General features: G+C 37.8%; 1 protein-coding gene and 1 long non-coding RNA gene across 51 annotated transcripts in view; one reads left to right on the top strand and one right to left on the bottom strand.

Annotated features, from left to right (window-relative positions):
- ep400 (E1A binding protein p400) overlaps positions 1–19,999 on the top strand; it is a 66,530-nt gene extending 46,531 nt beyond the window's left edge. For 8 of the 50 annotated variants that reach the window (XM_087265241.1, XM_087265237.1, XM_087265210.1 and 5 more), the window contains 22 exons: positions 860–1,165; positions 3,451–3,525; positions 3,616–3,750; positions 3,831–3,875; positions 4,233–4,383; positions 4,471–4,706; positions 4,844–5,017; positions 5,101–5,151; positions 5,230–5,366; positions 5,514–5,570; positions 5,770–5,848; positions 7,188–7,379; positions 8,275–8,320; positions 9,813–9,925; positions 10,028–10,184; positions 11,200–11,348; positions 12,018–12,236; positions 12,322–12,496; positions 15,594–15,736; positions 15,841–15,972; positions 16,146–16,199; positions 18,330–19,999. In XM_087265241.1, coding sequence (XP_087121367.1) covers positions 860–1,165; positions 3,451–3,525; positions 3,616–3,750; positions 3,831–3,875; positions 4,233–4,383; positions 4,471–4,706; positions 4,844–5,017; positions 5,101–5,151; positions 5,230–5,366; positions 5,514–5,570; positions 5,770–5,848; positions 7,188–7,379; positions 8,275–8,320; positions 9,813–9,925; positions 10,028–10,184; positions 11,200–11,348; positions 12,018–12,236; positions 12,322–12,496; positions 15,594–15,736; positions 15,841–15,972; positions 16,146–16,199; positions 18,330–18,671 — 3,168 coding nt within the window. In that variant the 3' untranslated portion in view covers positions 18,672–19,999. Of the gene's footprint in view, positions 1–859; positions 1,166–3,450; positions 3,526–3,615; positions 3,751–3,830; positions 3,876–4,232; positions 4,384–4,470; positions 4,707–4,843; positions 5,018–5,100; positions 5,152–5,229; positions 5,367–5,513; positions 5,571–5,769; positions 5,849–7,184; positions 7,380–8,274; positions 8,321–9,812; positions 9,926–10,027; positions 10,218–11,199; positions 11,349–12,017; positions 12,237–12,321; positions 12,497–15,593; positions 15,737–15,840; positions 15,973–16,145; positions 16,200–18,329 lie in introns of all 50 variants that reach the window. The other 42 variants (XM_087265233.1, XM_087265229.1, XM_087265207.1 and 39 more) reach the window with 7 other exon arrangements.
- On the bottom strand, positions 19,173–23,976 carry LOC147842829 (uncharacterized). The gene is made up of 3 exons (XR_015498358.1): positions 21,765–23,976; positions 21,520–21,686; positions 19,173–21,196 (listed from the first exon to the last, which is right to left on the bottom strand). It is a non-coding gene; the product is annotated as an uncharacterized LOC147842829 (long non-coding RNA).
- Between the last annotated feature and the right edge of the window lie 1,692 nt (positions 23,977–25,668).

Genomic DNA, 25,668 nt, shown 5'->3' with positions numbered 1-25,668 from the left:
GAGCTCGCAATTAAATAGTGTATTTCAAATCAACAACAAAACCAGAAGTGACCTGTCCCGTTACAGTGGTTTCTTAAGCTCTAATTACATTTAAAACAGATCATTTCCAGTTTGCTTCAGCTACTGTGCATGCGCCAAGATAGACATGACACCAATCTCCTTTTTGGTGTTTTAATGGTAACCACAGGATGCGGTTATAAACACTGAAATAACAAAGACAAAACCAGAGCAAAGATGAAGGATAACAATAAGAAGGACAAGACGATATGTACTTGGATTTGCTGTGAGTTTTTATTTTCGCCTGTCAAAATCAATACAGGCACACAATGATTGTCAAATGACAGGGCTTGCTGTAACAAATAGGCGAGTCTGGACACAAGCCTCTTCCAAAGAAGCTTGTGGCTATGAAGACTTGTCTTCAGTTCAGTTTTGACCTGAAGGTGGTACTTCCTTCACTATAGCAGCCATACTCAGTGTTGTAATTCCGTATTCAGAGTAATCCCTATGAACCAACTTTGTATATCCATAGTCTTTGTTCAGGTTGAGATTCTTAGTCATTTCACTAGGAATGAAGAAACATTTCTAATAGACTGCCTCAAAATCATTTTTAAAACTAACGTTCCCTCTCTAATGTAACACCTACCTAAACCGTGATGACTCGACAACAATAAAGGGGTGCATTGCTATGAATAGAAATACAGTAATCAACCTGTGACACTCTTCAACTTCTTATGTGCTTTTTTTTAATCGAAAGGGAATGGCATTTCATACAGTATTTTCTTGAAGTTGTTGCCGTACTAATGCCAATTAATGAAAGGTGCTGGCATTGCACTTACAAATACATGCTGCCCATTTACAGCGCACCATTCAGGATCTGTTTGAGGTGGAGGCTGGTTCTGGAGAAAAGGTGGAGGAGTTTGTGGTTCTCCACCAGGAGCCGTCTCCATCTGAATCCATCCCCCCTCACGTGGCCAGACCCTATATCCAGGCCCTGAACACCATCCGACAGGAGACCCAATACGAAGAGGAGGAGGGGCAGGTGGAGGTAGACGAAGATGTGAAAAGTGATAAAGAGAAAGCAGGAGGGCCAGTAGAGATGGACATAGAGGAAGGGGCGAGAGAGGAGACATCACAGTTAGAAGAGCTGGCAGCAGTCATGGAGCAGGTGAGCTTCTAAAACTAAGGCTCTGTTTACACTAATACGTTTTAGTTTTAAAACAGCGGTTTAGAATGAGAATGATCTGCGTCCACACTGGAGTTTCATCCATTGTTTCTGAACAGCTCTTCGTCCACACTATATTGGTGAAAATGCACATCGTGTGACCACACACACACTCTGACATGCACTGCAGCGATGAGAGCTGTACATGTCGGACTGTTCATCAAGCACCTACCGCTGGATCTAATCTCACTATATTTGTTAAACGTGATATTTAATTCATCTTGTTGTCTATCCAACCACATATTCCCCGACTTTGGTCTTTTGAATCTATTACTTGTTCTCAGGCAACGGGTTTTAGCTAAGCATAAAGATAGGATAATGTATTAATGTTCATATTATAATATTAAGGATTCAGCACATTTGACTTGTACATTAACTTTTATAATGGCTGTGTTTGATTATTAAAACTGATAATTCGCGAAAGAGACAGAGTATGTATTTGAAGATGACGCTCATGTAAATGTGTTTGCTACATGACGCCTCAACATTTTTAGTGACTGTTAAGTTGCTAATATCAAAATTAAAATGGGCAGTTCCTCATATCATGTTTTCATTTTATTGTTAAGAAAGCGAAACCGCATAGACTCCATTTACAGATGTGTCCGTTTTCCCCCATCCACTGTAACAGTAGCGTTTTAAAATTAAAACGGACTCTTCAGAGTTTCCAAAACGCTCCATTTTCAGTGCTCAAAACCTCTGGCGTAGCGTGGACGGATGGTGTTACTGTTTTAAAACTAAAACGTTTTAGTGTAAATGGGGCCTAAATGTCTTCAACATTTTGTGTTGTTGAACACTGTTGCAAAATCTTTTGATTTAGGTGTAGGTGTGTGTCTTAGTATTTTCGTGATTCCCTTTGTTTATACCCTAATTTAAGTTTTTTATTCTCCCCAAGCCTGCATCATTTCATGAAAAAAAAAACTGTAACCTCACCAATATTGTAAAATATTATTTTAGTTTCCAAATTTTGCATGTATATGTAAACATAAAATTTGGAAATTAAAATAATTCACAATATTGGAGTTTACTGTTTATTATACAGTGGTCCCTCATTTTAAAAATAGCCTGCATTAGGTGAAATCCGCAAAGTGGTTCGCTTTATTTTTGTAAAAAATTATTTATAGATGTTTTAAGGCTGTAAAACCTCTCATTATATACATTTTTCTCACACAGGCATTAACATTTCACACTTTTCTCTTTTGTTTAAACACTATCTTCTACCGTCCTTTAGCATGTCCAGAACTTTTTGTGCGATTGTTAGCATCTTCCTCTAACTTTTGTGGGTGCCTTTGACAGTACAGATTGATTTGTCGACAGTGAGGTATGTTTATATGGACACCAATAATCAGATTTTAATAAGATTAAGAGTCTACAATGTAAACAACGGTATATGATTACCTTAGTCCAACTAAAGTAATAATCGAACTAAACAGAAAACGAATTAAGACATGTGGAGTCTGCCGATTTTAGTTGCATTGTTGAAGTGCAGTACAGACATGTAAACACCTTCATCAAACTTTATCAAAGGATTTTTGCTGGATTTTGCGACAGGATATTTCACACACACACGGCTGTTTGACACTATTTTCTGTACCTACCGAATCAGTGAAGGACACAGACAAAATGCAGTCTTTTTTTCCCATACGACATGCTGTATGAAATTCTATTAAAACAACACTCTTCCAGCAGTCCATACTCGCATCCAATATCTCGTTTCTTATGGGGAACACGAATGAAATGCTCCTGAATGAAAGTGAAAGTGCCAAACTGCAGTTCGACAAGTCAAAACTGAAACACCTGAAATTACATAAAACTCCGGAGGAAATGTGGATTGCCTGGTGAGTCAATGACGTTAATTGAATTATGTGCTATAACAAGTAAAACGAGATCATAAAAGGAACAAAAAACAACTCATGTAAACACCTTAATCATATTATTGTCTTATTCAGATTAAGATAAAATAATTTGATTACTGATGTCCATGTAAATGTAGTCATTGTGAGGTTTGCTGGGGAGAAAACATGGAAAGGTGAACCACAATATGCCGAGAGACTACTGTGCATATATAAATGACTTGAAATCTTTTTTTTTTTGATTAATCGAAAGAAAGGCATTCATTGAAGAAACAGAAGAACAGAATTATTAATTTGTTAAAAAAAAAAGACAAAAAAAACTTACCAATAATATGTGATATGTTGATTTGTGATTAAAGTTTGTGTTTTGTCATCTAGCTGACTCCAATTGAAAGATACGCTCTGCACTATCTGGAATACCTGCACATCAGTGAAGATGAACAAGTTGTAAAGGTAAGGGATAGACTTTGAGTACAGCAATAGAGATATTTTGCCTGCCCTGCAAATACAGACTGCTTAATTGTTAAATTGTTTGCTTTACAGGAACGCATGGAGACTACTAAGAGAGGCTGGGAACTGCAACTACAACATAAACTGAAGGTGGAGAAAGAGGAACAAATGATCCTAGAAGACGAAGAGGATCTGCTCTCCTATACTAGAGAGGATGCATACAACATGGTACAAATATATTTTAGCTAGTTGTTGTGTAAAATATGATGTGGCATAGTACTGTAACACTCTCCACACCTTCTTTATAGGAGTATGTGTTTGAGAATGAGGATGGACAAACAGAAATAATGCCGGTGAGTTTACTCTAAAAGTAGATTTCCTATTGCAAGTATGTTTTAGAATTGTTACATTTATTGCAACCTACTTTATAGAAAAGGTTTAAACTCCAAGCAATAATATTAATTCCTTGATGTATACCATTTTAAACTTGATTACATTTGTTTTGATGGATTTATATTAATAACTTATTAAAAAAATGTCAATTAGGTTTGAGTTTATCTAAGTTTATTATTAATACATTACAGTTATTACAATTTATTCATTTATTTTTTCATGCTGGTATGAAGTTGTTGGTAAGCTTTATGAAATACACCCCAATATTTAACAAAAATGCCTTATTGTTTCTAACTCAATGTTGCTCTTTTCTGTAGCTGTGGACTCCGCCAACTCCTCCGCAGGATGATAACGACATCTACATCGATTCTGTAATCTGTCTCATGTATGACACTGCGCCCATGCCCGAGTCCAAACTACCCCCAGTCTACGTCCGCAAAGAGCGCAAGAGACACATGGACCCGTCAGGTTTGACTGCTCTAGAAATTCTGCCACTAACTTAAATTATTGTACCCAAACATGTGCTAAAATCTGTCTGTTTCACCTACTCGCCAGCTCTGGGGCGTAAGAAAAAGAAAGGCCATGGGGAATCGGTTATTCCTCCTCGCTCTCTCTTTGATAAAGCCAGTCTGCTCAAGGTGAGACGGGATGTCAAAGACCAGAAGAAGAACTTCTCTTTGAAGCAGCAAGCTCCATTCGCCAAACCGCTGCCATCACTGCTTAAACCAGCCATGGAGTCCGGACAGGACAATCCTGAGTGGCTCATCAGTGAGGACTGGGCACTGCTACAGGTATCCTTCATATTGTAACCACACACACACACCTTTTCCACCAGGTGCTTTTTTGTAGCCATTGACATTGTTGGATAATTGTTGAATCTGGAATGGATATATTAAGGTTCTAATTCAGTCTTTTTCTGTATTTACAGGCTGTGAAACAGTTACTGGAGCTTCCTCTCAACCTGACTATCGTTTCTCCTGCTCACACTCCTAACTGGGACCTGGTGAGTGATGTGGTGAACTCCTGCAGCAGGATTTACCGCTCACCAAAGCAATGCCGTTACCGCTATGAGAATGTCATCATTCCCAGAGAGGAGGGCAAGGTGAGATATGGGATCTGGTTGTGGGTTCTCTAGTTTATTGACCATTTCTATTGTGATTTATAGTTCTATAAACTGTCCTACAGCTAATATATGACGCCAACCCCAAGAAGAACAAGACCAAGAGCATTTATAAGGTATAAAAAAATGTAAAAGTAAGGGTTTGTTATGCATTATTGGCTTCTTTTGGTTTAACAATTTCTTTTTTTGCGCAGTCCAAGAACAGTCGCCCTCTGCGTACGTGTCAGATCTACACACAGGATGACAACGCTACCCAGATACAGCTGTACAGCAACCGCTTTGAGCTAATGAAAATCATCGCTAGCAAGAGGAGCCCACCCATAAAACCACTGTATGTACCACTGTACCAACACACAAATTCATTGAAATGTCAGGATAAAAAAAAGAGTGTTATAGAAGTTTTACCAAAGCAAAAATAGATTCTGCTTTATAGTTTTTCTTGTGATTTTTTTTTTTTCTTTTTTTTTTTCTTCTCTAGACTGGGTATGAATCCATTCCAGAAGAACCCCAAGCATGCCTCTGTGCTGGCTGAGAGGTACAGACTCTGAAATGTTATTGTGTTTATAGAAAATAAGCCCTGATAAAATATGCTTCTTCTTTGCACATTTTGATTGATCATGATTTTTAAAAAGTACTGGCAGATAATGTATTTATATGTTGTACGTCTTTAGTCACATTTGATATTATTTGTAGGTATATAGAATGTAATTTTTTCTTTCTTTTGTGATATACAGTGGGATTAGCTACGACAAGCCTCTGCCTCCTATCCAGGTTGCCTCTCAAAGAGCTGAGAGAATCGCTAAAGAAAAGAAGGTGAGATTTAGTTTAGCAACTGCTAAAAATGGTTAAAAATGATTTTAGTTCATTTTGGGTGTCAAATTCTATTTTGTTTATTTATTTATTAGAAGCATTGCAACATTGATCAAAAGGTACAGTAAGACAACAGAATGAATATTTTTTCCTTGCACAGCCTTAATTTTATTTTCTATTTTTTATCAGAATGCATTATTTATTGTACATTTGGAACAAGTATAATGGTTATTCTGCATTATATATTTTATTATATACCAACAAAAAAATCATTAATATGTCTGTCTAATAAATTTAGAGTGTATTATTTCAGTATGCCATTAAGGAACACAATGCTGGCAAAAATACAAATAAATTTGAAATCTAAATCTATTAAATAAATTTTGCTTCTACACTATCATTTACACCACTAAGCTCACTAGTGTTAAAGCTCTTAAAATATAGTAAATAACGCGATTAATAGTAAATAAAGTGATTAATCCATAGCAATTGTCATGCGTGTTTTGCCATCATGCCATTGTTATGCTTTTTTTTTTTAACCCCCTGCCAAATTATTGCTTCCTTTGTTGATTAAACCAAAACCTCACCCTTAATCCCAGTCTCTCCCCAATACCTAAAACTACAAGAATGAGCAGGTAATAGATTAGAGGCATGAATCAGAATTTGACATAGCACTGGTCCTATAACTCTCAATCACAATGCTTTTAGATTGAGCATCAAAATTAAAAGATTTATCAATCAATATTGAAATCTAGATAATCTTCTGTGACGATAACTGCTGTATGTGTAGCTTCTCTGTAAACTACGGCTCTGTGAAATAAATGTGAAATTATCATATATAATAGCATGTTTTTACTACTCGAGTGTTTAAATAAATCTTTATGTGAGAAGATTCTGTAGTTGCGTAATTTATTAGTCATGTTGAATCAATAAAAGCAATAAAATCTTCGGTTAGTACGTCAGCTATGGGGATTTCCTGGGTAAGTGTTTGCAGTTTCTGTGCAAAAACACCCTCTATCCTTCTTTGGAGATTTACTACTGATCACAGAACTGTTTTTACCTGAAAAGATGTCAGTGGCAAATGTTATCACCCAACACTGTTCTCTATATTTTAATAGCTACAGCTCAGAATAAATGTGTTATTTGACAGTGAAACATAATTTTATATTTTTAACATTCACCAAAATTATTAAAAACCTTTCTTGGTTTAATGTTTGTTTTTTGTTTTTTGTGAATGAATAAAATAATAGTTGTGAATTTAATTTGATGCACACACCAAATGGCCTCTCTTAGCTTTGATTTGCTGCATGTTTTAAAGCATTTGTTTATCCACCTGGAGCAGGCACTAGCCGAACAGCAGAGGGCTCAGCAGTTAGCCCAACAGCAGCAGCAGACCACAGGAGCCGCTCAGCCTCAGGGAGCAGCAGCACAGCCTCAAGCCCAGACACAGACCCCTGCAGCAGGAGCACAGGCCACCGCTGTTCCCCAGCCCAGCCAACCTGGAGCTGCTGCAGTCGCCAACACCGCTGTACTGGTTAGAGTTTTGTAGCACTGCATATTACTTGTCACACAATCTAAATTACATCTGTATTTAACTGTAGATTTGCTAAGATTGATATTAATTTATCAGGTCCAAGCTACTTCTATATTACACTTATATTCTACATTTGTAGTTCTGTTAAAAAGTCTCATGCTGCTTGTATTTTCACCAACAAAATAGTTTTAAATCAGTTATATTATTTCAGAACATTATTTTCCCTATTAATTGTATTCATCCCGAGAGATTTTTGTTTGCACAAGGAGTCTGACAGCAGCCAGTGCTCCACACAGAGATCTGATCTCACCATCATCCACCCTGTCTGCAAAGATATGACGAAACGGAGCAAAACTATACAGAATAAACCCAGAAGAACTGTGGCAACATCTCCAAGACACTTCAAGAAACCTACCTGCAAAACTACAGTACTGTATACTGTTTTAGGCACTTGTGTAAAATGCTGCAAAGTGAAGATGCTTTCAAAAATAATGCCATAAAATAGATTTTATTTATCAATTCATTTCTTTTAATTAAATTCAAATTAAGCGCCCTTTGCGTTTCAACCTGCGTTTGTTCTACGTACACTTGCTCATAGTTTTTCAGGTAGTTTTGCAGGTAGGTTTCTTGAAGGGTCTTGGAATTACAAATAATGAATTATTAAAATACAAAAAATAATGTTTATGATTGTAAATGGATCAATTTAAGAAAAATCCCCACAATTTTAGTTAAACAGCTTTTATTTTATGATTATTAAGTGTCTTTTCCTTTTTTTTTTTTTAGTTAATCAATTTAAAGCATCTTTGCTGATTAAAAGTATAACTTCTTGACCCCAAAGTTTTGAACGTTAGTGTATTATATGATTACTGATGTATTATGTTTGTTGATTCTCAAGACTGGAGCCCTCAAGACTGCTGCAGCAGGCACAAGCATCCAGCCAGGTATCATCACATTACACATTTTTTCTGTACTTGTTTGTACTATTTATGTATTCCATGTTGGGCTGCGCAATATTAGAAAAAACTGATATTGCGATATTTAGGGCTTTTTTGCAATATAGATATGATTTAAATAACTGAATTTGGGGGGAAAGCATAATTTGCTATTGATTGGGATGATTTTATTGGGGAGTGAATCTATATAATAACGAATAAATATTATAAGCATAATACAAAAAACAAACGAGGCACAGAAAATTTATAATCAAAAGTCAACTAACATAACAGTTTAGCCAATAATACAAAGCGTTTTGATGTTTCAAAACCACATGGCGCACTGCAATGCCTTTTTGTTGACAAGAAATTTTTTATGTCGCTAGGCAATGACTGAATCAGCTGGCTATTGTGCATGAGTACTGCAGTTGATATTGATATACAGTAATTTTAATGTTTAATGATATTGTGACATTTAAGATTTGTGAAGTCATACATCTGTTGATAACTCAAAACAGCTACCACAAGTCTCTCCTCTATCTTCAAAAGTCTTTATAGTCATCTTGAATACACAAACACTGTTGTCACCTCAGTGGAAACCCCGCGTCTGCTTTCATTTGATTGGAGAATGAAAAAGTCGCAACAGATTTAACACGCTTTTTCTGCTCAGAGTTGACTTTTTTCAACTCCGAGCACATAGCGTGCAATGGCAAAAACACAAGGCATGCAGGTTGTTATGCAGTGCGCAAATCGCTCACAGCCATTAGTAAATCATTTTTAAAAAATTGCCTCTCAACGCAAAAAGCGTGTTCAGTGTGATCGTTCCATAGTCGTTATTATACAAATATTACAATGATTCTTTAAGCTTCATAACTGCTTGTTACCAAATGGCTTAAATTAGCTTGAAATCTTACACAGTTACAAGCCTTAACAGATCCAGGCCTGGAAAAGTTTTTGAAAAACCCACAAACTATTATAAAAGTCATGAAAATTAGTTTAACAAATATCTGTATTCTTGAATAAGTTAATTGTCTTTATCTTTTTTGCCCTTGACTAAAACGTGCTTTCACATTATTAGTGCAGTGTAATACATTTTACACAGATATAAAAGTAAATTGACACTAAATAATTGCATATTTTAATATATTCTGTAATGAATTTAAACGTGAATTGTTTTTCTTATTATTTACCACGTAAACATAGACAATACATGAAACATTGGGTCATGGAAATTTACCTAAAAATCCTTAAAGTCATGGAATTTTACTAGTAAAAATGTGTATGAACACTGTATTAGGGTTGAAATTTACATTGATTTTACAAATCTCATGTTATGAAATGTGGTTTTAGATTAATTATAACTCCAAATCATCATTGCAGATCCTATCATAGATCTATTGCAGTTTCAGACAATGCGACATTGATGCTGAAATGATGTATTGTGCAGCGCTAATTCTATGTGTGTATATATTTAATTATTATTGTTTTATTATTAATTTAGCTGCGGGGACAGTGAGTGGGAATGTGATTGTAAACACTGTGGCTGGAGTTCCTCCGGGTCAGTTCCAAGCAAACAAACGTTTGGCATCTCCTGTCATACCTGGAGCCCTTCCTGTGAGTCCTGACTGATTGTTATTATTACGTTTAGTTTTTTTCCCCAACTAAATTCTGCCCCTCTTTTTTTGCTTGTGTATTAAATGTCTGTTGTCCTGACAGGCGACAGGAACGGCCACGGCTCAAGTGGTTCACACTCGAGGAGCAGTGCCTGCAGCAGCGGCTCCTGCAGAAGTGGTCGCCATCGCCACCAGTCAGAGCGTGAGAGCCGTCACACCGGTCACGGCTTCAGCTGTGGTGTCCACTAATCTGACTTCGGGTCAGTCCCAAACACGCACGCTTGTGGCTACAGGTAGACCAAATGCCATCCTTAGTGAAAGCCGTGCATGTTTTGGGTTCTCTGGTGGCAAATAGATTCAGAGTCACCACTCCCACATTGTTTATACATATACACTACCTGACAAAAATCTTGTCGTCGATCCCAGTTGTAAGAGCAACAAATAATAACTTGACTTCTAGTTGATCATTTGCAGGTGGCTGATGGTACAGTAGATTTGTCAGATGAATCGTCTGTAGAACTGCATCCCAATCATCACAAATACTACAGAAGACCTATTGGATTAGTTGGATTTATAAATACTGCAGAAGACCTATTGGAACCTGCATGGAACCAGGATTCTCACAGAAATAAGTCAAGTTCAAGAAAAGGTCACAGTTTGGGGATTTATTCAGTATCAGTTTCACACAGGGCGTGTGCGAGAGATCGGCAACATCAACAACCTGAGGTATCAAGTTATTTGTGCTGCCCATACATTACAAAGCACAGGAGAGGACAAATTCTTCAGCAGGATAGCGCTCCTTTTCATTCTTCAACCTCCACATCAAAGTTCCTGGAAGCAAAGAAGGTCAAGGTGATCCAGGGTTGGCCAGCCCAGTAACCAGACATGAACATTATGGAGCATGTCTGGGGTAAGATGGAAGCATTGAAGATAATGCAAAGAATCTTGATGAACTCTGGGAGTCCTACAAGAATGTTTTCTTTGCCATTTCAGATTATACACAATACTCATTTATTTTCCACTGCAGCATGACTTTATATTCTATACTGTACATTATTTATGTTAAGTGAAAAGATCATATTGTATTTTGGTAATATAAACATAACCTAGAGGCCTTTGTCTTTCAAATAAGTCACATCTGATACCAAATGATCAACTACAAGCCAAGTTATTATTTGTTGTTCCTAAAACTTGGGGAGGCGACAAGACTTTTGTCAGGTAGTGTATATCGTAAATAATTGCCGGTGTTAAACCAATATTTTTTTTCTTTACCAGCTCCAGCTGTGCAGTTGTCTCAGAATAAGCAGATCACACAACAGTTACTCTTCAGACAGCAACAGTTACAGCAGCAGCAGCAACAACAGCAGCAACAGCAACCGCAGGCCACATCTCCACAAATCAAGGCGGTTGGAAAGCCACAGCAGGTACACACACTCAAAAAAGCCATATGCTTTTACTAACTAAGTCTACTTTTAATCTGTGTGACCTGAAAAATCTAATTGAGAGCGTTAGCAGGAGTACAGTAATTGTTGAGGTTTGACCTGTTTTTACGTTTTTTTTTTCCCCCAGATTGTTTGCTAATTGCCGCTTTGAGGGATTCTGACAATTCTGTCCAGTGTTTAAAATAAAAAAAACTCTGAAGTTTATCCTAACCTTCGAAACTTTAATATAGATTTTGCTTATTGGTTAATATTTGTCATTTGTTTTCAGGTTACAAGGAGCAAATCTAGTGTGTTAAATGTAAAAAGAAAATGAAAAGAACACTGAGGTCTTTTGTAAGCTGCCCAACATTACTGATAATAGACCTCCTTTAGTTGATGTGAATATAGATCCACCAGGAAAAAGAAAGCTTACTGTTTGTGTAGTTATAGGGCCTTTTCACTAAGGGCTACAGTACAGTACAGTACTGTCTGATGTTTCATGAGGGAGTGACATAAATTATTAGACTGATGCATTGCTTTTGTCAGAGTGGCGTGATCATAATGAGCAATTTGAAGAACCTAAAACTGAAACATTACCTATTTAACAAAACACTGTTCAGAAGTCTGAAGTATGCACTCGTTTATACATGTAAATATGTTGGTTGTTTTCAGGAGCTGTTGAAGCAGAAGAAGCTGCAGATGGCGCAGCAGCAGGTTGCAGCAGCAGTAGCTGCTGCTCAGGGTCAGCAGGCGCCATCTACCCAGCAACCCCAGCAGGTTCATGCCACGCCAGCGGCAACTGCCAATCCTCAGATCGCGACAGTCGCTGCGCCCCGAGCAGGAGCTGTGCTTGCTGGAACCACAGTCACCAACTTACAGGTGGCCAGACTGGTAAAGCACACCCAAATTCACTTCAGCTAACCCTTTCACAGCCACTTGAATGCATGCTAATTCTGTATGTCTTTTTTTTCTTCAGACGCGTGTTCCAGCTCCAGGTTCTATTCAAGCTCAGCCGGGTCAGCCCGCTCAGGTGACACTGACCAAACCACCTCCGGTAGTCTCTGTTCCCGCAGTGGTTTCCTCCGGAGTCACGACCCTTCCTGTCACAATGGCTGGCATTAGTGTCGCCATCGGACAAGCACCGAAAACAGGTTTGTGAAATGTTCCCCCTTTCACAGCAACATTTTAAGAGTTGCTGTATTGCGCAGTAGTTTGGCAGTGTACTAATCGTGATACCACTGTAGCCAATCAAAGACATATCTGTTAAATGGAAAATCAGCAGCCTTTAAGAAGCTTCTTAAAATGCTCAGATGTTAGCAGGAATTGGGCATTTTAAAATTTCAGTTTCGAATGGTGTAGCAGTTGGTACTTTTGACAACACTAGAATCAACATGCACACATTCGACTTGTGGTTGTCCGTTCCTTAAATACTGAACGCATACTACATATGCACAACGACATTGGTTTTACAGAATTACATTTTTGAAGTTTGCACAGACTATAATGGTCTTATTTTTAAAAACCTGCGCTCTGAAATATGTTTTTAGAAGGCAATTTTAAAAGATGATCAAAACACATAAAGCCTTTCTGTTGATTTTTGTTTGTGTAAAGCACCCTAAAAATATTTTTTATAATTGAAAAATGGCTATTATATATGCTTCCTTGGCAACTTTTCAAATAATTGAAAATTAAACAGAAATAGGTAGCTAAAACAGAAGTAAATATAAATGAAATCTAAACAACAACGGAACAAATAGTAACAAAATTTAATCTAAAAAAATAATTTAAAGCCATGCTTGATGTTTAACAAATTCATAAAAAACTGATATACAAAAAAAGCATATTTAAATATCACTACATTGAATACTGGTGATTTCATTTGGACATAGACTTATTAACATAAGGGGCCATTCACACACAATGCATTTTTCCATTGCTATGTGCCACTTAATGTTTTTTTTTTTTTTTTTAAAGAGCCATTATTATACATTAAAAAGGGTCATATATCGGTTATATGGGTCTCCAACAACATACTAATATGCATGCAAGGTCAAAAAACACTTTCATGGTCTTCTAATATGAATTTATTTTTGCCTAATTATCCCAGCGACTCTTATATGAATCGTTCAGCGATTCATTTGTTCCCAAACCCCTCCTTAGCGCGAAGCTAATCTGCGCTGATTGGACGATGACAGCCTGTTGTGATTGGTCGACAGCGTTCAGCGCGAGACAAATGCCCAGCACGGTTTGTCAAGTCTCTGGGTCCCCAACATTGGTATAAGATCCGATCACAGCGGACGCCCGAAACACGCTTCATTGTAAAACTTACTCAACAGTGTTATTCAGACACCTTACCACCATAAGCATTATAGTCAAACACCAGCATATTGCTCAATTCTTAACTCTGACACACATTCAGTATTAATCCACACAGCAGCAAAAGCTAAACTATTTTGAACCTTGAGCACTGCACGTGTGTAGGAACAGCTGACGGTGGCCATAGCAACGACAAACGGCAGTGGAACACAAGCTCACAAACACATTTAAATTCGTAAACAAAGCAGCATGCGTCGCGTTTCAATGTGGCTTTAGACACGATATGAGAATATAGAGTAAACCGCACACAGTACAAGCGGTTACAAGTAACAAAACACAATTAAATACATTTCCAAGCTAGAGAAAACAAGGAGACATTTACTTACACTTATGAAATGTGTCATGGGCCAGGTCTGATTTCATTAATTAACTTTCATTTTGGAGCTTTTCTCCCTTCTCAGCCGTTATTTAGATCATTTCTATTTGCAATCATTGCTGTGGCACCTCTTGCATGAAGTGTTATGTTCTCAGGGCTTACCTGTACTCTGCTTTGCCCAAAGATCACATCCCTAGCCAGGGGGTTGTAGCTCTCACCAGCGCTCCTCAGCTGCAGCAGGCTGCCTTTGTGCCTAACAAGCTGGCCTTATTTTGCACGCACCCCTGGTGTTTTGTCTGTCCATTCGTCTCTCACAAGTCTAATACATCAGTAATCTTTCCTGATCCTTCCTTTAACAAACGAATGAATCGCCCATTGTAAGCTTGTAGACTGCTGAATCGCTTTTTTCCCCTCATCCTTCCAATAATGACCAGGTAAGCACAGCGTCTTCATGACTTGATGACTTCAGGATCTGTTTGTCTTTGCTGCTGTGTTAGTGGGCGGGGCCGCAGGTTTAAATTTTCCCGGGTTTGCGCGCGCAACATTTAGCCGCGTCATGATTAAACGACTAATGACTTGTTTTGAAGATGATTCATTAAAACCACTATGAGTTTTTTTTTTTTTTTTTGATGAATCAATAGTTTCAAAAACTGATTTAAGATTTAAGCCTTAGCTGGATATTTCACTTCACTACATGGAAGGTCATTTTCAAAAACAATAAAGGCTCTTTAAACACGTTTTCACCACGTTTTTTTCAACTGCTCACACATGAGTGTCATGTTTTTAAGATAGTATGTCAGGTTAAAAGAATTGTAACTTTTCACTTATCAATGTCAGTTTCAAAGCATTGGACCAATCAGAAGAACTCAAAGGCGGAGGAAGCTGTGGTGTACTGTAATATAGGCATTTCAGAAAAGATTGGGAAAAGGGTTTCGGAAGAGTTATTACAACCTATCAGACACCTCCTCCTCACCATTTCTGTTTGATGTCATGGCGCTGTCAAAACTGACAGCTGGAGGGGCGTGTTTAAGTACGTTAGCCATGCCCAATACCTCAGACAGACGTAATTGATAATTTAACTGAAAACAAACAGGAAGTGTATTTTTAGATTTTCATTAAAGATTTTTTCGTAGTGACCAGCACAGATGAATTGTTCACCGCAAAACTAGCAATATGAACTAACAAAATCAATATGGTTAATCTTTATTTTATGTCCGCTCTAATGCGGATTTTGTCAGTGTTTTGAAGCACACTAGCTTATAGATACCCTTAAGACTAACATGCTTATATTAGCATCTAAAAAACATTTAGATTTCATGTGAACTATATAATAATTTATGAATCTAAAAAAAAACATAACCCCATTGATAGATTTTTCATTTTTGTGGGTAATTTCCTACCTACAACTGTAATCTAAAGCTTAAAAAGTGACCCCAACAATTGTGAAGCAGCTTTAGTGAGTGACGCACAAAATTCGCCAATGTACTTCCCACATCAAGCCAGTGTCATTAGCAACCTTTTAGGGGCTGTTGTAAACTAAACATGTGTTTGTGCAGGTGGTCCGATGGTCACCCACCCGTTCCAGGTGCAGCAGGTGCAGCAGCTGTTGCACAGACAGAAGCAGCAGGCAGTGGCACAAGCGGCTGCCGTCCAGAAGGCAGCGCAGCCACAGCAAACACAAGCTGCTGTGCAGCAAAAGGTACCAGTGGATCAGTGTGATTTATATTCGATTTAAGCTTGATGTGTAAATGTCCCTTTAACCACCCCCCCGCCTCTCTCTCTTTCTATCTGGGCACTCTGCAGGCGGCTCAAACCCCAGCCCAACAGCAGCAGAAGGTGTACACCACTGCCCCACTGCAACCTGGCATCAAGACCCAGTTCTTCACCACCTCCATCACACAGCCACAAAAAACTGCTGCATCACCACAGATACAGGTAAGAATGAGAAGGTTCTTGCCTTGCTTTTTCTGCTTCAGCCTCTCCCTAGCAACACATCAGATAAGGGCTATTTTGATGAACTTTGCTTGTGTGTGTGTGTGTGTGTTCGTGCATATATTTGATGTTAGTGCCCAGCTTAGCTTTGTAGTGATTTTCCTTTCTGCTTGTAGGTCACTAAGATTCCTCAAATAGTTCAGCAACAGATAGTATCCTCACCTCAACAGGTAAGTGTTTCAGTGTTTGGTGCAATTTCTGTATGGAAGTGCAGGGCTGCATGGCATCACAAGTGACTGTTAATGCATCAACACTGTCGTTCTCTAATTCAGTCCATATCTTTCTATACTAAATACTCCAATTCATTTTAGTCAGACTTCATCCGCTCTGGAAATTTTTGTACTTTTAGTATCTTTAGATGTTTGTATGGGGTAGTATTATACGTAATAGACAGTAACATATGTTTGAGTTAAGTAAGATTTATTTGTTTAAAGTAGAACATTTATTAAGCATGGACCATGCTAATTGTATTTATTGTAGTTTTATAATATATAAAACTAAATCCCTTATCAAAAATGTCCCTTGTAATTAAATGAACTGAATCAAATGTGTATATAATCAAAGTTCTTTTATTTCAGCTCTTTGCCAAGGCAACTGAATTCTCTAAAGAACTCATTAAAAATATTTATCAAAACTATATTAACAACTGTTGCAGAAGCTCCTCAGTTATATTACAATTCCACTAACAACAGATGGTGAAATTCACCTTTGCTATCACAGGAATAACCTTAACTTGATAAAACATATAACAGTAGAAAACATACATTTTTTAATTCTTTTAAATGTAAAACAGTTAATTATTAATAAAATATTACTATATTGTTTTTCTGATACTCACACATAAATTCATACACATAGACATATGCTGCTGTCATGCATTAGCTGACCTGAGTCCTAATTCAGGATTTCATTCTGGATTATTCCTCATGCCCACTTTGTCTTTGCTTCCTGATATGTCTTTACGTGTCTATTACAATAAAGGCAACAATGTCACAAACAAATATTAGAATAAATAAATCAGACCGCCTAGTTTTTCACAATTTTTTGTCAATTTGTTTTTGTGATGTAAAATGGACTGATTTTGTGATGGTAGTTCCAAAATAATTAAAAAAAATAATAATAATAATAATAATATATATATATATATATATATATATATATATATATATATATATATATATATATATATATATATATATATATTTATATATATATATATTTATATATATATATGTATATATATATTTTTTTTTTAAATGTATACAAGTATCCTACTATTTTGGGTGTGCAATCTGACACAATGACAATGAAACAAATCATAAAAGTAAAGCTTTATTTTGATCTCTTGTCAAGACAAGATCTAAAATGGTAAGGATTTAACCAAAGAACGGATGTATAACTCTTACTTTTATCTATGATCTTACCTGCTCTCAGATTTCGATCCCCGAAGCATCTGCTATCATGTACCTTACTCAGGACATGCATTAGGGCTTCCCCTACCATAATACACCTAAAACATGGATTGCCGCAAAACTTGTCAATGGCAGGAAAGTGCATTCTCTCTTTAACTGCAGAGAAAGAGTTCAATGAAATAATTTATAGATTTGGCGCACCTCATAATACCAGCCATACAAGCACAAGTAATGTCCTTCAATTCGGTCACGTCCTTGAACAAATCTCCATCATTGTAAGCTCTTGGTGTTCTGTCTGTTCCACTGCTCCGTTTGTTAAACGTTTTCTCCCACATTGTTTTGCAGTCTGAAACATGTCCATCGCACAAAACGCCCAATTAATGCCATAAGTTTTCTAATCCACTCTTTTTATTGCCTTCACATGTAAATCACTCGTGCTAAATCCGTGTCTGCTTACTGCACATGCTGCAAAACTTTTACAGGTTAGGATTGTGAGGGTGCAGGTGAGATGTCATTTTTCGAGAGACACTCAAATACATCACGTGCGCTGCGTATGCAACGTCTATCCGCTTGTTAAGTTGCGACGTATGGAATACTGTTTCCGGGTCCACGTCGCTACTCATTTGAATTAAGATAATATTAGTTTATGGCCACTTTTTAGTCCTATCACACATTAAAGTGAGTTTTCTATAAAATCAACAAAAAAAAAAATTTTTACAATTAATAAAAAATTAATCACTTTTTGCTGGACTGCAAAAAAATTACGACTTTGTTAAATTTGCATTGGATTCAGCGATCGCAAAATCATGAAAACTAAAGGGTCTGAGTAATAAAAGTTCCTCCATGACCACAAGATGTTAAACTCCCGAATAATGTGTTTGTGTGTAGATCCAGGCTCAGCCACAGACAGTGGCCCTGACTCAGGCAGCACCCGCTGCTGGTTCGGTACAGGCCCAAGCCCAGGTTCAGGTCATCCCCGCAGGCACCGCACAGGTGGTGCAGCAGAAGCTTCTCCAGCAGCAGGTCGTTACAGCAGCAGCTTCTCCTCAAATCCAGACCCCACCACCACACAGTCCTGCCCAGCAGCAGAGCACAGCGGCGCCCCCTGCCTCTGAGACTCCAGCGCAGCAGACCACCGCCACACCGCAGCCCCCGCAGGCCAAAGGAAACACCCGCACCGGGGCCGCCATGCGCTCCAAAACACCCGCCAAACCCAGCGGTGGCAGCTAGACAGTCGCAGGAGAAAGTAGCTGGCCACACCACAGGGCTTTGTTTTTCTTTTACCCCATTTGTTTTGGGAAAACTGACCCTTTGTAATACAGGAACTCACCTTTGCCTGTAAGTATGGAGCTCTTTAAAATTTGAAGAAACGTTAATAAGCTAACCACGTTTCATGCTAATCAACCATCCTTCTGCCAACGGCCTCCACTCTGTGGCCAATGTTTTTCTTTTTTGTTTTTTAATGGCTTAATAATTGAATCTCCTTTCTCAGGAGTCAAACATGACTTTACCACTCGTTTTTTTTAATACTGAACTCTTTAACAGAGCCATCAAACGCTCGCTGTTCATTTCAGACTATGCTACATGCTCTGTTTATACAGTGTTATACATGTCATCACATACTTAAAGTCATGGATCGAGTGCGGTTGGATCGACTTCACTTCAACACTTCATTTGGCGCGCCGGGAACTCTTTTGGCGGATCATCTCAACATTTTTCATAATGTTCAATCAGTCCAGTTGTATGTGCGTCTCCCCGATGTTTTCTTTTTAATAGGTGTGGTGGTGTTGTCCCTTTGCTGTTTGTGTCGGTCAATGTTTTTGAAGCATTTAATAATCATTATCAAGATTAGCAAGAGTCTGTGAGCCCAACAGACATGGCAAAGTGCCATTAGTTTGATATAGGAGAGCCATTCAATTGCACCCTCCCCATAGAAGAATTGATTATATTAGCTTGTATCATGAAAACTCCCCTAAAAACAACAAATTTTTGTTACTTATTGACACAAGTTCAGCTGCATGAATGGATACCACCTGAAAATTGTCTGTGGATGTGTACGTGTGTGTGAAATGTGTGTGTACAACACTTCAAAATGTGAATCAACAAGGAATTGATGGAAAGCTCATCCTGCACTGTAGCCGTTTCCTGCTCGCGGCGGGCAGCTGTGGAAAGTATCGCCCTCCCAAACTCTGATTTGGAAGAAAAGTCATTTCTGAAAACACATCTGTGAAATATTTTCGTTTTTCTTACGCATAGTTATGAACAATGTCACCATTAGTCAGTTGAGTCAGACCTCAGCTTGGCTCTTAGTGTGTTTACGTTGGCCTGCTATCAGTAATGAACGGACTTAAATCAAGACTTTCCCTCTATGTATCTGAATCATACAATGTCGGGGCTTTTGCTCATGAATATGTCTTTTTTTATTGATGTCGGGTCAGGAACACATGTAAATAACTCTGGATGGGGCGGAGGGGACAGAGGCATTTGTATTTGTAAAGTAGTTGTGTATTCATTTTTTTTTTCCAGCCTACTTGTATAAAGTGTTATGTTTTTACACACGTCTGGATTAGGCCGTGTCTTTATTTGTCCGGAAATGTATTTGGTACCTAAATTCAGTGAGCTTCCTTCGGGTTTCAGATGACATTAATTCAGCCTTTCTGCCTGGAGTCCATAGATATGCATTCCTGGACGTCTGCGTGTGGACTTGCTGACTGCAGTATGTGTGTGTGTGTGTATGTGTCAGCACACTGGTCGACAGGGATTTCAGCAAGATAATGCATTGCACCTCGCTTGCTCAATAAACACTAAAACATTTCATTCCAGCACAAATGGTTCTGCGGAATCTCAATAGCCACTTTAGGTATGCCAGCTTGAATGCTTTTAATGCAAATATCCAATGGATATCGACCATAGACGCAACTCAATTTAGCCATGTGCTCGAGACAGTCTGCTGAAGTTCAAACTGAGCATCAGAATAGTGACGAAGGTCATTTAAGTGCTGATCTACTGACATTTGTATGCATTAAATAATCTCTATAGGTTATAGGTAGGCCCACTGAATCTACGTGTGCAGAAAGTTGCAGATTTTTAGACCATTGAGTCTGTTCATTTACTATAGTAAATGTGTGTACATTTATACTTGAGTTATTTAATTTATTTCAGTTATATTATTGACTAATATGAAAATGTTCATATCATTTCTTTACAATACAGTTTGTGCAGTAATATTTTCTGTCTTTTAGTAGAGATATTATATGAGAGACTTGCTTTTACCAAATACGTTGGTCTTATTGGATTCGCAGTGTAAACATTAAATAAATGTTAAAAACGTATTATTTTTATGGTGGTTTGAGAAAGCCAACATCCTGCTATACTGCATCAACTTATTTTTTCCGTCTTCTTAGACTATTTTAAGAACACATCTCCAGGACAGTTCATACTACAACCATCAAACTAACTCCAAACCACCAAACTATACTGAATTACGTTGCTATATCTTTTCCAACTGATCTGACTTAACGGTTTTCCCAACACCGTTTAGTTGGGCTCATTTAACTCTACCAATTTGCCAATCACTGATGACTTTTCAACTTACTATTCACACCCTAGCAACCATTTATGGAGCCACAGCAACTGTCCTATAGACTTCCACTGGAAAAAAAACAAAACAAAAAAAAACTGCCATTGACTTTACATTAGGCATGCTAACGGCATACCAATTAATACTAACAACACACTAATCATACTAGCAACATCTATGCTGAAAAATCCAGCTTAAACCAGCCTGACTGGTTGGCTGGTTTTAGCTGGTTGACCAGCCTGGATTTAGCTGGTCAGGCTGGGAGATGACCAGCTAAAACCAGCTTGACCAGCCTAGCCAAGCTAGGAGTCCAGCTAAAACCAGCTATGTCCAGCTTAAACCAGGCTGGTCAAGCTGGTTTTAGCTGGATTTGGCTGGTCATTTTCCAACCTGACCAGCTAAGACCAGGCTGGAAACCAACCTGGAAATGGCCAAAACTCCGCTAAAACCAGCCAACCAACCTAGGCTGGTTTAAGCTGGATTTTTCAGCAGGGATACGACATACTATACTATAAACATGCTAGCAACATGCTTACTCATGCTATACACATACTAGCAACATGCTAATTCATGCCAACAACATGCTAGCTTATGCAAGAAACATGCTAATTCATGCTAGAACCATGCTAATAGCATGCTAATTTAAGTTAGCAACTGCATAGCAACTACTCAGAACATCTTAGTAACCACCTAATTACACCTTAGCAACCACCTAGCAACGCCTTAACAACCTCTTAGAACACCTTAGCAACCGCCTAGCCACACCTTAGTAACCACCTAGCAACCCCTTAGCATCCGCCTAACAACTACTCTGAACGCCCTAGCAACACCTTAGCAACCACCTATCAACACCATGGTAATGACCTAGAACACCTCAGCAACCACCCAGCAACGCCTTAGCAATGGCCTAGCAACCACTCATAACCCCCTAGTAAACACCTAGCAAACGCCTAGCAGCACCTTCAACCACCTAGCAATGCCTTAGTAACCACTCAGAACACCATAGCAACCACTTAGTGACAACCTAGAACATCTTAGCAACAACCTAGCAACACCTAAGCAACCACTCAAAACACCATACAACCGCCTAGCAACATCTTAGAAACCACCTGGAACACCCTAGCAACCACTCAGAACCCCCTATCAACTGCCTAACAAGAAACATGGCAATTCATACTAGAAACATGCTAACCTTTATAGTTATTACCATTTCAAATTTCATAAACTACTTCAATGATTTAAACTTTAAATCTACTTCAAACTTTCAGACGAGGCTTTCTCAAGCCACAATAACGTTTGTCTACGAACTTTACTTTTCTAGTTTTATTTAATGTATTGCGTATTTAGTTAAGATACTCCCAAAATTATTCCACATAAATCCAGTTTTTTAATAAAATTTTGTAAAAAAAAAAATAAAAATAAATAAGTATGCAGATTTTGTCCCTGGTTATAGGAATGGCCAAATGAATAGTAATTATGCAGTTAGTTGCAGCTCTGTGGATGAGGATGGTGGACAGAATTACTTCTAGAAAGACAACAGCACATCAAATAATTACAGACTGCAAAGTTTGCAGAACAGCCTCTGTACAGAAAACATCTCCAACCTTGAAGCAGATGAGCTAAATAAGCAGAATGCAGCCACTCCTGTCAGATAAAGTTATTTGTTTTTGGTTTTTGGCTCAACAAAAAAATAAACTCGTGAAGGTCGGAAAACACTTGAGGGTGAGTAAATGTTAAATACATTTTCATTTTTGTCTGTGAACTTTTTTTTTAATAACAGCAAACTGATATATACAGTGCTCAGCATAATTGAGTACGCCCCATTTTGAAAATGAATATGCATTTCTCAGTGAATACAGGCGATGTATTTTAGTGTATTTAAACAAAACAGATTAAACAGATATATTTATTCAAATAATATTTTAATCACCAAACATGTTAAGAAATTGAAAGATAATACAGTTAAATTCAATATAAATATTGCAAAAAAATTACAACCTACAATATTTCAACTAATTAAAAAAAATAATTTTTATTTAAATTTTTTTTTTTGCTTCTCTTGATTTTTCTCTTTTTAAAATTTGTATTAAATATTGTTCTATAACATTAATTTAAGTACTTGTTTTTCGATCTTTATCGTAAGTTGTTTTGTTAAATAAGCAGCTTCTGACTAATCTGTGCATGCACAAATATAATATTGTGTAGCTTCCTATTAAAAATATCAATTTAAAAGAGAGATTTGTGAGGGGTGTACTTGTATATGCTGAGCACTGTATCTGAGAAGTATTGTTGCTGACCATATCCATTCCTTTTTAAACCAGTGTCCCCAAAGTTGCCTCCGTCCAGATAATGTGGCACTCGAATCATCTCAAACTGGTCTCTTGAACATGACAGAGAGTTTACTGTACTCAACTGGCCTCCACAGTCACCAGATCTGTCAAGTTGAGCACATTTTGGCATGTGTCTTGAAATAGGAGATTCACATTATGGATGTTATGTTAGCATGTAAACATATCTGGCAGACAAAAATATCTGAGGGATGTTTTCAGCATCTTGCTGAATCTGTGTCACTAATAATTAGTGCAGTTGTGAGGCAAAAATGGGCCCAACCTCATACTAGCAAGATGTACTAATGTGGCTGGTGAGTGTATATTAAACTCCAGTGGTGATCTTAGTAACTGTTCAAAAAGCCTATTAAACTTGTGACTAGCTGAAGAGACTGCAGGTCGAACACAAGCCTTGATTTGACAACTGTTGGTGTCTCTGTGTGACCATAGGGGGGCGCTCTTTTGTAGTTTTTATGATCAAGACGCCACGGGTGCAGTAGAGCAAAGCAAAGGGGCTTGTCAAAAAAGCATTTACTTTTGATTAGGAATTTAAAACATTTAACTATTTCAGCTCTAACTGTTACTAGTAATAACGATAGTATATAAATAATAAAATATGTTGTCTTTCTAATTGAACTGATGAGTACTAGTTTGTTCTCTCACGCGAAAAGGGCCCTATTATCAGTACCCTGCTGAAAAATCCAGCTTAAACCAGCCTAGGCTGGTTGGCTGGTTTTAGCTGGTCAACCAGGCTGGTTTTAGAGGGGTTTTGGCCACTTCCAGGCTGGTTTCCAGCCATTTCGAGCCTGGTCTTAGCTGATTAGGCTGAGAGATGACCAGCTAAAACCAACTTGACCAGCCTAGCAGACTGGGAGCCCAGCCAAAACCAGCTATGTCCAGCTTAAACCAGGCTGGTCAAGCTGGATTTAGCTGGTCATTTTCCAGCCTGACCAGCTAAGACCAGGCTGGAAATGGCTGGAAACCAGCCTGGAAGTGGCCAAAACCCCTCTAAAACCAGCCAACCAGCCTAGGCTGGTTTAAGCTGGATTTTTTACCAGGGTAGCTAATAAGCCAATCATGTGTAGGTGTATTTGAAAGAAGAAACACACCATCCAATCATATTTCTAAACCCTCACACGCTTTGATCTGAGAATAAATTATTAATAAACAGGAAACTGAGCGCCATGAGGCGAATGTTGACATTTCAGCGATTTGTACATGAACAATAGAAGGTAAGTTGAAAACATCAGTGTTTCAAACCCAGAAAGACGTCAGTAAATATACCGTGTAGCATTAACATAACACATTTATTTGAGGAAAGCCAGTAACGTATCAAAAATGCGTTTAGTTAGCTATCTATCTATCTATCTATCTATCTATCTATCTATCTATCTATCTATCTATCTATCTATCTATCTATCTATCTATCTATCTATCTATCTATCTATCTATCTATCTATCTATCTATCTGAAAAAAAACAGCACATGCTAATAGGCTAATGTTATGTTTTGATGCGGGTCTTACTGGTTTCACTGGTCTTGCTGGTCTCAGTGCTGGTTTTGTTGATCTCAGTGCTGGTTTTGTTAATCTCAGCGCTGTTTTGTTGGTCTCAATGCTGGTCAGTACCAGCACTCAGACCAACAAGGCCAGCATTGAGACTAGGCATAGGACGATAACGGCTTTTAAGGTATGCTGCGCAAGGTTTTAAACCGTCAGCATTTTTTGCTATAACGTTACCGTTCCTAAGGTATGAGTAAGATTTTTTATTAACTTTTTTTTTCTTAGTTTTTAGGACGACAGTATCTGCAGCAGAAAAGATCTCGAAAAACGCTGTTTTAAATAGTTAAAAAAATCTGTGTTTTAGAAACAAATGAAGACACCAGGAGTCCGTTTTTTGATTTTTGTTTTTTTCCAGAAATTATATTAGAATATATTTTAGAGCAGTAATCTCCATACCGTGAAACCGTGATATTATCATAACGTCAGAATCCTATACCGGCCCATGCCTAATTGAGACCAGCACTGATACCAGCATCAAAACATACCTTACCAGCATATGCCGTTTTTTTCATCTGTCTATCCATCCGTCTGTCCGTTCGTTCATCCATCCATCCATCTCTGTCTTAATGTGACATCTAAAAACAAATTACTTTAAAAATATCTAATTGTTTTGATAGGACTCTACAAAATCTGGAATTTCATGGTAAAATCAAAAATTTTCTATGAGGTTCAAGACAAATGTGCTGCTTTTACAAAGCTGGGGCTTCTTACATTGCTATGTTTAGGAATCAGTCTGGACTCACCTTAGGCTACTTAATG

This window comes from Danio rerio, chromosome 8 (genome assembly GCF_052040795.2).
Source record: "Danio rerio strain M-AB ecotype USA chromosome 8, GRCz13ab, whole genome shotgun sequence".
NCBI lineage: Eukaryota > Metazoa > Chordata > Actinopteri > Cypriniformes > Danionidae > Danio > Danio rerio.
This window is presented reverse-complemented; position numbering and strand designations above follow the sequence as displayed.